Source organism: Hyaena hyaena, unplaced genomic scaffold, assembly GCF_003009895.1.
Source record: "Hyaena hyaena isolate Hyena2069 unplaced genomic scaffold, ASM300989v1 scaffold_30, whole genome shotgun sequence".
NCBI lineage: Eukaryota > Metazoa > Chordata > Mammalia > Carnivora > Hyaenidae > Hyaena > Hyaena hyaena.
The window spans coordinates 1,044,799-1,058,224 of NW_024080662.1; the positions used below are offsets into that span (position 1 = coordinate 1,044,799).

Here is a 13,426-nt window from a genome sequence, read left to right on the forward strand (position 1 = left end):
GCAAGCTGTTCAAGGACTGGAGGTACTGTGGGAGAAAGGTTTCCCAAAGGGCCTGCCCCCTGGAGAGCCACTTCCATTTGGCTTAGAGGTGGAGAAGGGAGGGCTGGGCACGTGTGCAGACACCACTTCCTCCTATGCCCAGGAAGGAGGGAGACACCTTTGCCTTTCCTCAGCTCACTGCTGATCTATGTCCTCCTAACATCTGCTCCTTGTTCTCTACTGGCCCAGGAGGCAGTGTGGCCATGGAGCAGAGGGAAGGGGGCAAGGCTGGTGGCTGCAGTAGAGGGATCCGTGCGGCACTCATGGCACCTCCCCCGGGCCATCTGGTGCTCCGGCCCTTGCCGGAAAGGAGTGGGATGCAGGCAGTAGAGGAAAGGCTTATGGCCATTGCTTCATCTCCCTCCACTCCGCCCACCATGGGTAAGTGCCTAAGCCCTTACTTAGCCCATGGGTAAATGCTGATGGAGTGGGATGGTGGGGAGGCCAGTGCATAGTGGATTAAACACCCATGGCTTGGTGTCGACCACGATCATTCTTCTGTAGTTTTTCAGAGGGGCTTCTGAGCAATTCTGACTAAGGCAAGGGAGGTGGGAGGCAGATGAGCTCAGATGAGCTGCCTGAACCTGGAAGGCTAGATATGGGGTAGCAGCCCTATGGCTCCCCGCTGGGGCAGAGGGTGGGCCTCCCAGGGGCAGGCTGCAGCCTCACTGTAGCTGGTGCTCTGGGCCACTTCTGCCAATCAGATCTGGCAGCACAGGCATGCAGCCAGCCCTGCGTCTGCACCAGCACATGCTCTGTGACGCTCTTCCTATGGTGAGGACAGATACACATCTGGAAGAATTCCAGGCCAGGATGTGTTGCTGGGCTGCTCAGAATAGGGCAAGGAGGCCCCTGAGAAGTCTGACAGTTATGGGCTGGCCCTGGCCACCACTCATATTCTCCAGAAGCTTGCTCCCACCCCCACTGCCCACCCAAACCTCATCTCCCAGATTCCACCAAGCAGGCTCATCACCATGCCTTGTCTCCTACCCTCCTCTATCAGAATAGAGCCTGATTTGTGCAACAAGGGCCTCCCTCCTGGAGGAGAAAGGGGTTGCAGGCCTGAACGTTAAGTCATTGAAGAGTGGAGAGTTGGGCTAACAGGCCTGAGCCGGCATGAGGCATCAGCAAAGCCACCAAGGCTGGTCCCTGCCCCTCTGCTTCTCCTTTAGAGAAATCAGACATTTGGGAAGTTAAGGTACTTTTCTAAGGATCCACATCCAGGGAGAGAAGAAAATAATCTTCCTGCCTTTTCCCTATCACTGGGTACTGAATGGGCTTATATCCTAATGCCTCTGGCCTCCTGATCAGTGAATCCTCACAGGGAGGGTCTCTTGTGGGTGGTGAGAGATGTTCAGACCCCACAAGGGAACCTCCACTCCAGTCCTTTGCCACAATTTCAAACAGGTTAAATTATCCACCTGCCCTGACCTCCAGGACCACAGAACTCCAGTAGGAAATGGCCTCACCACGAAGAGTGACTGAGATGGCCTTGTTTGTTCCAAACTCTCCTCAGGAAGAGGAGGAAGAGTGGACTGTGGACGGGGAAAATGGTGCTGAGAGTCCCTGAGGGAAAACCGGAGATCCAGCCACTGATTCTGGGTCCCCAGGTCTTTTGCTCCAAAGCGACCCTGAATAAGCCATGAATTCCCAAGACTTGGTCTCCTTGTCTATAAACAGAGAGTGTTCTGAGCTCCTTCCCTGACTCCATGCAGCCTCAATGTGCTCTAGGCCTCCAAGCCCAGCAAAGTACATGGGCAGGCATCCTTCTCTTGAAGGAATCACAGCCTTGAAAGCTAACCAACCGGGGCCTGCACTGAAGAGCAAGCACCCACCCGGCAGCCTAGGAACTGAGAGAAGACTGGGTCCACGAGCCAGAACAGTAGTGGCTCCAGATCTCAGCCATTGCTCTGGCCAAATGGGGTTGACTGTTCTATCTGTTTGTGATTCTCATCTCTAGACCTGGTCTGCTGTTTCTGCAAGAACCAGCTAAAGTAACAAGACTCTAATCGAAGCCATGAGATGGAAAGACAAATTCATGGAGTTCTGGTGGCCATCATCCCCAGTGCCCATCTTTTCCCTCCTTTCTGCTCACCTGCCCTCACCGAGCCATTCAGCACAACTGTCATACTCCTAATCTGTGCTGCAACTTGAGGTACAAGCCAGTGATTCTCTACCTCTGCCACGCATGAAAACGGCCCGTTTTCCACGGTCACATTTCTTTCCAAAGATCCCAGGGCAGCTTCATTAGCAGTCTCAAAAAGGCCATGGAACCCTCCATGTCACTTACGTGGCCCTTGTCCCTCTCTAGAACCACTGTATCCCTCCTTCTGCCAGCAGGAAGCTGAGGAGCATGCTGACATGCCCTGATTAGGCTGTGGTGAGCTTCAAGGCAGAATGTGGGACCCAGCCCCCCCCCCCCCCCCCCCCCCCGCAGCATCACTACACTAGCACTTTCAGACACACACCCTCACCCCCCAGACAAGGACCCCAGTATGCCCCCCAGTGGCCAGTATCTGCAGTGCATCTGTGCTGGGACCAGCACCACCTCTCCTTCACTCTAGCCGGACCTGGGTGTCCTGGAAAAGGTTGCTCTGCCTGAGCCCCCTGCCACCAAGACACACCCTACTTCAGAACCAGCCCCCTGCCCTGCCCAGCACCTCAGGCCAGGCAGGAGCCCAGCCCACTGACACCAGGGTAATCCCAGAAACGGTCCTCATGCCTGGCAGAACATCAAGTTAGAGGTGCCAGAACAGGTATGGGCTGACTAGGGCAGATCAGCAGGTGTGTGAGCAAAACCCACAAAGTGGTTTTCTCATTCTGTGGACACGTGACCAAGGAGGTGAATCTGCTTTTAGCAGAGTGACAAAGGACAACTGCTCTGACTGAGAATTACACTCTGCCAGCCTCTCAGGAAAATATGTGGAGGGCTCTTTCTCCTTGACTGGAACACCACCGAAAGCCAGCTCTAGAGTAGAAAAGATTCTGCTTGGAGACCCCTTCAGAAAAGGGCATCCACCAGGTTCTGAGAACCTGGAGAACGGACTAAGTCAGCATTTCCCAAACTGATGCCATGGAACAGCAGCCCCTAATGTTCTGTGAAAGCGAGTCTGGGAAGGGCTACTGGCTACAGCTCTGTCTTGGAGCTCCATGGTGCCATTCAGGAGGCTGAAGGCCTAAGAAGCCTCTCAGCAAAGAACCAGTGCATTTGTCTGGCTCAGATTTGCTTGAAGCACGAGAGGACTACTCATCACCAAACACCGTGAATCTGCAGTTAAGTCTGAGGCCCCTTCCTTCCTGGCCCTGAGCCTCGGCTTCCTCCCGGCATGATGAGGCAGATGGACTGAGTGTGGTCAAGGTCCTCCCACTCTGCTGTTTTTCCCGGCACATCGAAGGCTGGCTCCCTTCTCATGTCTCAAGGTCCGGGGCTTGGGGGAGCCTGTTGTGTGGCAAGGACTGGGATGCCCACCAGGAAACCGGTACCCCATGTGTGGCTCTCCCTTGACCTCTGTCCCTCGGGTCCATGCCTCAAATGAGCATCTCAGGGAGGCTGGAAACCAGAGGGGCAACACCGCAAAGGGTGCCACCGCACCATCTCACACCTGCCTGCCAAACCTCACTCCTGGGGGGTCCAGTGCTTCTGGCTTCTCGCTGGCACAAACACAGGTAAGCTTCTCTGGTCTGGATCACACTGTTCTAAGTACTGAAGAGCAAACACTTACCTAACTGATCAGCACAGGGATGGGCTTGTTTCTAATCACAGATGTAATAATCACGAGTGTGCACGCCTCCTCAAGGAAGCCCCCACACTCCAGGAGCGACTCCAAACGTACTGAGTCATCTCCCCACAACGGCAGCTCCTTCCTCGGAATCTCACACTTACCTCTCGCAAACCACACATCCTACACCCACAGCACCTCATGTCACAAATAGACCCCGACCTGTGAACAATTATTCTCACTCATCTCCCCCACCCATGAGGTCCAAACGGCTCCTGCCGCTGATAACCCCAGAGGCGGCCATGCCTGTGCCTGTAGCCCAGCCATGCTCCATCCTGCCCAAGGGCAGAGCCCTGGAAGGGGAACTAGAGACTTCTATGGGTTACCCCAGAGGAGAGGGAAGAAGCCAGCAGACCCGCTTAGTTCATTTCAGAGGCATGGCCCCAGCTCTGCTAGTACACTGGGGTACCCAGCCTCCAGGCCCCCCAAAAGAGCCTCCAGGGTCTTGGCTGAGCATCCCACAGCAACTCAAAGCATCCTGAACAAAGCCAGGATGGGGCTGTGGATCCAGAGTCCTCTGAGGCAAAACAGAGGCCAATCTCATGGAAATGGCCCTACAGTGACGGTTCAGTCAGTGTAGGATACCGTCAACCATTGTGAAGGCTTGGCTCCCAGCCTGGGTCTCTACCCTAATGTTGTTTCTCTGGGAATGGCTAGCTTTTCCACCACCTCAGGCCCAGCTAACTGGAATGGAAGCGCAGATGAGAAGCTTCCCAGAGCCCAACCAGAAGGCTGTTTCCTGCCTCCCCTAAAACCTTAATTCCCTTACCAGTACCTCCTCCAGTACCCACTGTCAGGAAGAGAGGCTGGCCTAGGGCCAGGGAAATCTGCCTCCCCTCTAGCCTGTGGCTTTTTGTAGCCCTCTCCAAATGAGTATCCATTGAGAAAAGTTGCCCAGAAGCCTGTCACTCTAAGGCCATTTTTCTGGGTCAACCTCATACCAGCTACAAAAGCATCTTCTACTCTGGGACTCTGCCCAAGCTTTCAGGAGGTGCAGGAATCCCTCAGGAGATCCGTGGCCAGGCCTGTTCTCTGCTATCACATCTTGAGCCAGGAAGACACAAATGCTGGTGGCTCAGGGAAACAACCACGAAAAGAGAGTTGGTTAAAGAGGGGAAGGGAACCGAGGGACGCATGGGAAGGTAGGCGGGGGACGCCAGCGCAGAAAGTGGTTACCTGGGTGAGGTGAGGGTTGGGGTTGAACCCACACTGGTTGCAGACCTTGTTGTGACACTGGGTGCAGGTGTTGAAGTTTGGCTGGCTGGGGGTCGACGTGAGGTCCGAGGTCTTACATATGGGACACAGCGTGCTGCTGGGAAGGGGAGCGATCTGGGGAACGGAGTAGGGTGATGTGGGGGTGCTGCCTCTGTCCGGTGACACAGAGGGGGACCGCCCTGATCTCTGCGTCCTGCTGTCTACCTGCAGCGTCCTGCGTGGGCCATCAGCCTCCTGGCCTGCTGGGCCCTGTGCCCTCGTCTCCCGGGGGCTCTCACGGCCGGGAGCAGTAGCAGAAGCCTGCTTCGGGGTTGGGGAAGCTGCTCTCTGGCTACCCGGGGGCTCCTTGGGGTCCAGTCTCCTGGAAACGCTGAAATGACATTGAAAATTACTGTGTTAGAGACACTTCTCAGAGAAGCAGCCTGCAGGGGGCTCTATCGAGTTCCGTGACCCTGTTGAGCCCCATTCCGCCCTCCTCTTCCTGCCCAGTGGCATCATCACAGCTACCATCTGCTGAGCGCTGATTGTGCCCCGTGCTGAGCCCTGACAAGTGTCTCCCATTTGAACCCTCAGCATCAGGTCATGTGGTAGAATCATGAGTTGCCCTCCTACATCCTGATGAAGTACAGATTCTGATTCAGCAAGTCTAGGGTGAGGTTTGCATTTTTAAGTACCTCTAAGGTGATACCTATACTGTGGTCTGCAGACCACACTTTAAGTGCCAAAGCTCTAAACCTACACATTGGGAACACCTGGAGTTATTTTTAAATTTCTGATTCTCAGATTATACCCTAGACAAATTACATCAGAATCTGCAGGGGCAGGGGCGGCTGGGTGGCTCAGTTGGTTGAGCATCCAATTTCAGCTCAGGTCATGATCTCGCGGTTTGTGGGTTCGAGCCCTGCATCAGGCTCTGTGTTGACAGCTTAGAGCCTGAAGCCTACTTTGGATTCTGTGTCTCCCTCTCATTCTGCCCCTCCCCTGCTCACACTTTGTCTTTCTCTGTCTCTCAGAAATAAAAGATAAAATAAATAAAAAGAATCTGTGGGGGCAGGACCCTGTTATTAGTATTTTTCCCTCCCCAGGTGATCCCAACACAGCACAAGTTCAGAGCTATTGCCCTGGAAGGTCTGTTTTGGTTTGTCCCTTTCAAAGGCTGACCTCAGACAGTTGGAGATGGCTAGTTAATGCCATCTCCAGCAGTGACAAAGGAACCTACTTTCAGGCAGTCCACCAGCAGGCCTGATGCTAGACCAAGTCCATCGAGATGGGTTACTTTTTCGCTAGTACAAGGCTGGGTGGGGTTGCGGTCCTAGGATCCAGCCCCTGAGGAACCACTGAGGGGAAGTCCAATGTACCTGACCCCCATCTCCATCCTGACCTGGTGCAGCTGCGGGGAGCTCGCAGAGTTGAGTAGTTCAGTAAGGTAGAAAGTCAAACCATTAGGCTAAACTCAATTTCCTTATTTTCCTTTTCCCCATTTTCCTTTTCCATTTTGAAAGAAGCTGAGCACAAAAAGCCAAAGACAATGCTTTATATTGGTCCCCTGAAATTCTATCCTTGTTTGAGTCTGTATTCATCTGGGTGGATGCTGGCACCCAGGAGACAGGACAGACTGGCTGAGAGCCACTGCGGAGGCTGGACCACAGCTGCCCGCGAGGAGGCTGCCCTGGTGCCATCTGCCCCAGGGCCCTGTGTCCTCCTAGGGTCTGACTGACTGGCAGGAGGGGAGTGTAAGTTTGCTGCCCCTAGATGAAAGCCATTTGTTTGCAAAAAAGATTCAGGATCCAACTGGTGGAATGTCTTAGGACAAGCCATTTCAGAGGGGGGACGAGGAGCCCACCTAGGGAGGCCTCCTCTAAGACCGTCTGCAGTTCTTCCTCCCTTCTGAGGATCAGTGAGGGGAGAGCCATACCCTTGGTCTAATAACGATTCTTCCAGAAAAAAGAAACATTATTACATGTCTATCAAACATTTCTTTCATCAACCAATAATAGCATCCACCCACTCATCCAAGCCATCTCATGGACCTGCCACTTCCTTCTTTGATACGATCTCCAGAGCCTGAGAGTCTAGCCCCCCGGGGCCATCTTGCCACCAGCTGTGAGGCCCAGCATGTGATGGCCACAGCATCTCTGGGCCACACTTGGAACCTGGACTCCAAGGCCTTCCAGGAGACTAACTTCTGGGCATGGTAAAGAAAGATTCCCACCTGGTTAAATTCATAATTTCATTTTTTATTTGAATGATTTGGGGCTGGAATTTAAAACCAGCCCCTGACTGTATGTTAACTATACTGGAACTAAAATTAAAAGAAAAAAAAAAGCAGCCCCTGAAAGCTAATCAGAAGCTACTGAGAACCCTTTAGACCATGTGGAGGGAGGGGATTCAGTCCCTCTCCCAGGCTGTGTAAGGTCTGCAGTTTCTTCTGAGGAATGTAGCCACTTCTACTACATGTGAGTTGCCTGATCTGTGACAGGCAATCTTCTGTGTACACAGTGTCATTTTATTCAATGTTGTATCACCATGTAGTCTTTCTGGGAACACAATCTGTGTGACAGAGATACAGATTCAAGTTAACTTTCAGCTCAGCAGGAGTGACAGTGAAAGGCAAACAATGCCGTGTGCAGCCCAGCAAAGTCCATCCAGCAGGGGCTCCCTGCACTCCGGCCTGAGGTGTGTGCACACACCATGGTGGCTGTAGGACACACTTGGCAACCAAGCTACGTGTCGGCCATCCCTTCACTTTTCCGTCCTCTTGGATGATTCCTCACCCCTTCTCATGATCTTGAAGCCTCCAGCATGTTTCTCGAGACTCTCTTCACTGTCACTGAGAACATGTTTGCCATCTCACTAAGAAAGTGGGAGCCATTAGAGGGGAATTTGCACATCTACAGCCTCTTGATGTCTGTCCTCCAATATTCACCGGTCTCCTGTTCCCAAAGCCCACTTCTCATCTTCACAAACCACCCCCTCTCCTTCATCATCCATTTCCCCTCTCTATTGGATGATTTCAATAACCATACAAACATGCTTCTCCCACCCACAAAATTAATTGATTAATTAAATCACTTTGACCCACTTTCCCCTTTAGCTACTGCCCCATTTCTCTGCTCCTCTCCTCCCTTCCTCCCAACCCAATCCAACTTGGCTTTTGCACACCCTTCCACAGAAACTGCCCTGGTCACAGTCACCAATGGCCTCCACATTATCAATCTGACAATCCCTTCTCAGTCCCTCATCTCACTTCGGCAGCATCACAGGATACTGCTGAGTGCTCCCTCCTTCCTGAGATAAGTTCTCCACTTGCCTTCTGGAACACCTCCTTCTCCCGGGTTTCCTCCTCCCTCCTGGCCACACCTGTTTAAACTCTCTCCCAATCCCAGAATCCCGCTCCTTATACTGGAGGAACTTGGTCTTCTCTGAGTATATAGGATCCTGGGGCTCAAGGTCCACCCAGACTCAAGGCTTGAAATCCCACTTCCCAGTGACAACTACCAGATGCGCGTCTCTGGCCCAGACCTCTTCCCTGAACCCGTCACTGGTCTAACTGCCAATTCTGCATCTTGACTGAGATGTCATATGCATGCATAGGCATCTCAAACCCAAGTGTCCAAGCTGAGCTCATCTTCCCCTACACAGGCGTCTCCCAGCCTCCCATTGGCACCCTCTCTGACTCCTTCTCCCATCCACATCAATCATCAGCAAATCCTGCTGGCTTCAGAGTCTGGCCATTCTTACTGCCTCCTCTTTCCCCACCGTCCCCTATTTGTTCAGTTCTACACAAGCCAGGCTGCTTCCACTCACCCCTCCGTGGTCTTCTCTACATGGCAGCCAGGATAATCCTCTACATACATAAATCAGCCACTTCCCTCCTCTCTCTAAACCCTCCAACACTTCTTTTCCCCTCCTAGAAGAAAAAACAAAGGTTTTACAATGGCCCCTGCAGCCCCATTAGATACAGCTTCTTTCCCCCTTGGCTCCATCTCCTACTATTCTCTCCCTCCCTCCCCCTTCTTCCCTTAGGCCAGGCCACTCTCCTCTGGGCATTTGCATCTGCAGGCATTTGCACTCCCTCAAGTCTTTGCTCTGGTGGTACCCTTTCAGGGACATTTTCCCTGATCTATTTAAAATGAAGCTTCTGCCCTCAGCTAACATCATCCTCAATGGGGAAAACCTGAGAACTTTTCCCTGAGATCAGGAACACAACAGGGATGTCCACTCTCACCACTGTTGTTTAACATAGTGCTGGAAGTCCTAGCATCAGCCATCAGACAACAAAGGAAATAAAGTCATCAGAATTGGTAAAGAAGAAGTCAAACTTTCACTTTTCGCAGACGACATGATACTCTACATAGAAAACCCGACAGAGTCCTCCAGAAGCCTACTAGAACTGATCCATGAATGCAGCAAAGTTGCAGGGTACAAAATCAACATACAGAAATCAGTTGCATTTTTATACACCAATAATGAAGCAACAGAAAGAGAAATCAAGAAACTGATCCCATTCACAATTGCACAAAAGACCATAAAATACCTAGGGATAAACCTAACCAAAGATACAGAAGATCTGTATGATGAAAACTATAGAAAACCTATGAAGGAAATTGAAGAAGACACAAAGAAATGGAAAAACATTCCATGCTCATAGGCCAGAAGAATAAATATTGTTAAAATGTCATTACTACCCAAAGCAATCTACACATTCAATGCAATCCCAATCAAAATTGCACCAGCATTCTTCTCAAAACTAGGACAAACTATCCTAAAATTTGTATGGAACCACAAAAGACCCTGAATAGCCAAAGTAATATTGAAGTAGAAAACCAAAACGGGAGACATCACCATTCCGGACTTTAGCCTCTACTACAAAGCTGTAATCATCAAGACAGTATGGTACTGGCACAAAATCAGATACATAGACCAATGAAATAGAATAGAGAACTCAGAATTGGACAAATGTATAGCCAACTAATCTTTGACAAAGTGGGGAAGAGCATCCAATGGAAAAAAGACAGCCTCTTTAACAGATGGTACTAGGAAAACTGGACAGCAACATGCAGAAGAATGAAACTAGATCATTTTCTCACACCATACACAAAAATAAACACAAAATGGATAAAGGATCTGAATATGAGACAGGAAACCATCAAAACCCTAGAAGAGAAAGCAGGAAAAAACCTCCTTGACCTCAACCGCAGCAATTTCTTACTTGACACATCCCCAAAGGCAAGGGAATCAAGAGCAAAAATGAACTACTGGGAAAAAATCAAGATNAAAAGATTCTGAAAAGAAAAGGAAACAATCAAAAAAACTAATAGGCAACTGACAGAATGGGAAAAGATAGTTGCAAATGACATATCAGATAAAGGGCTAGTATCCAATATCTATAAGGAAGTCATCAAACTCCACACCTGAAAAACAAATAATCCAGAGAAGAAATGGGCAGAAGACATGAACAGACACTTCTCCAAAGAGGACATCCAGACGGCCAACAGACAGATGAAACGATGCTCAGTGTCCCTCATCATCAGGAAAATACAAATCAAAACCACACTGAGATAACCACCTCACACCGGTCAGAGTGGCTAAAATGAACAAATCAGGAGACTCTAGATGCTGGCGAGGATGTGGAGGAATGGGCACCTTCCTACCCTGTTGGTGGGAATGTAAACTGGTGCAGCCCCTCTGGAAAACAGTGTGGAGGTTCCTCAGGAAACTAACAATAGAACTCCCCTATGACCCAGCAGTAGCACTGCTAGGAATTTACCCAAGGGATACAGGAGAACTGATGCATAGGAGCACATGTACCCCAATGTTCATAGCAGCACTCTCAACAATAGCCAAAACATGGAAAGAACCCAACCGTCCATCAACAAATGAATGGATCAAGAAGATGTAGTATATTTATACAATGGAATACTACACGGCAATGAGAAAGAATGAAATCTGGCCATGTGTAGCAACATGGATGGACCTTGAGGATGTTATGCTGAGCGAAATAAGTCAGGCAGAGAAGGACAAATACCATATGTTTGCACATATAGGTGGACTAGGAGGAAGTTAACAGAGGATGATGTGGGAGAAGAAGGGGAAAAATAGTTGGGGAGAGGGAGGGAGGCAAACCAGGAGAGACTCTTGAATGCTGAGAACAAACTGAGGGCTGAGGGGAGTGGAGGAGAGGGGTAGGGAGGTGATGGGCACAGAGGAGGGCACTTGTTGGGATGAGCACTGGGTGTTATATGTAAACCAACTTGACAATAAACTATTTAAGGAAAAAAAATAATAATAAATAAAATAAAATGAAGCTTCTGGGACACCTGGCTGGTTTAGTTGGAAGAGCATGTGACTCTTGCTCTCTGGGGTCATGAGTTTGAGTCCCATGTTGAGTGTACAGATTGCTAAAAAAATAAATAAATAAGCTTAAAAAAATAAAATGTAGGGGTGCTTGGGTGGCTCAGTCGGTTGAGCGTCCAACTTCGGCTCAGGTCATGATCTCACGGTTTGTGGGTTCAAGCCCTGCATCGGGCTCTGTGCTGACAGCAAGCTCAGAGCCTGGAGCCTGCTTCAGATTCTGTGTCTCCCTCTCTCTCTGACCCTCCCCTGCTCACACTGTCTCTCTCTCTCTCTCAGAAATAAATAAAACATTAAAAAAATTTTTTAAAAAAAAATAAAATATAGCTTCTGTTCTGTCTCTCCTGCCTCTTTGTTCTCCATAGCACCGAGTACCTCCCAACTCATCACATATGTATTGCTTTTGTGTATCCTCTGTGATCCCTGCATTGAACTGCCAGCTCTGTGGGCTATCTCCATAGCTGCATCCCAGAGCCCAGCACAGTCCCTGGCACACAACGAACACACAAACAGTGTTTCCGGAATAGATTGGCTGTAGGCACATCATGACTCAGAAGAGCAAAACGTGGCCCAAAAGTGTGTTAGAGATGAGGAAATAAGCCATAGCACGTGGCCAGCATGATACTCGGCCCTTCCATGGATCTGAGCTCATGCTGGAGAGAGCTGCAGAAATGACAGCAGAGTCCTCTCTGGTTGCCAGCCGCACCCCCAGCCCCACCATACAGAATACTCTGCTCACCACGGTGGTGGTGATGCCAACTGAACCTTACCATGACCCCCACTGTGTGCCAGGTACCTATCACATATTAATTCCTTTATGCCTCATAGCAAATCCACAGGATAGGACCCATTTTGCCCATTTTACAGGCAAGGAAACCTCTACACATAGGAGTTATATAACTTGCAAAGCCATCATGACTTGTATCAAGGCCTGCAGTCCCTGTTCTTAACTGCTGTAGCACACCGTTACTATTGGGAGCACAGTGAGGCTGTGGACAGGTAAGCAGCACTTTGGGCCCTTTGGATTCTTTTTTCTCTTCTGAAGAGCTAGTTAAGTGGAAACTCCCTAGGAGAAGGTCTCTGATCTTTGGTTCCCCACTGCAGCCCAGTCCCTCCACCGCACTTGGTACTGAGTGAGCCCTCAATAAACATATGCAAAGTAAACAGAAAGATGTGAGCTCAGAGGGTGGGACTAAACTAGGGCAGGGACACAATTCAGTTGGGACCACTGCACACGGAGTTTGCCCAGCCACGCTGAGATACTCACAGAGAAAACCAACATTCATTCATTCATTCATTCATTCAGGCATGTAGTCATTCACACCTGCTGATCCCTGGAATAGTTCCAGGCCCTGTGATAGGTATTGATGGTATGAACAAATTATGTCTTTGACAATGGAAGGTGGGTCCACAGGTGTTCACTGTATTGTATTGTATCCTTTACATCTTATACATATTTTATAAGTACTCTTACATTCTTTAGAAATACCTATTCAATATTTAATTGAAATATATTTTTTAAAAAGTGAATCAGACAGGGATCCAGTCCTCTGGGAGCCTACAGTCTAGAGGGGAGACAAATGTGCAAACAAATCACCATATGACATGCCTCCACACAGTCCAGGGAAGGGACAGAAGTCTGACAAAGCTTTTCCTTGAGGTGAAAGGGCAAGGTAGGCAGAGGTGATAGCCCATGAAAAGGCCCAGAGACGTGACAGAGCATGCTCAGGCTGGGTGGCTGTGCAGGCGCAGGCCCTGCAGGTTTAAGCCAGTGCTGTCCCCAGCACCTAGAATAGTTCCCAGCAATTATGTGCCCTGAACTGCCTGAACCATGGGAAAGCTTAGAGTTTAAAAGGGAAAGGCCAGGGGAATACTAGGGCCTCTAAGGTTTTCAAACAAGAGAATGCTCTGGCTGTGTGTCAAGGAGACAGTAGAGGCAGGGAAACAGTGAGAAAAAGGCAATAGCCCAAGAGACAGTCCATGGGGTGAGAGGGAGGGAAGTTTCATCAGGGGTATTCTGGCTTGAGGTCTGAGGAGGA

At 50.0% G+C, this 13,426-nt stretch overlaps 1 protein-coding gene across 1 annotated transcript in view; it reads right to left on the reverse strand.

The window, feature by feature from the left end:
• Nucleotides 1-13,426, reverse strand: part of BSN (bassoon presynaptic cytomatrix protein) — a 98,067-nt gene that overhangs the window by 34,311 nt on the left and 50,330 nt on the right. Inside the window, exon 3 of the mRNA XM_039227993.1 lies at nucleotides 4,995-5,403. Coding sequence (XP_039083924.1) covers nucleotides 4,995-5,403 — 409 coding nt within the window. The remainder of the gene's footprint in view (nucleotides 1-4,994; nucleotides 5,404-13,426) is intronic.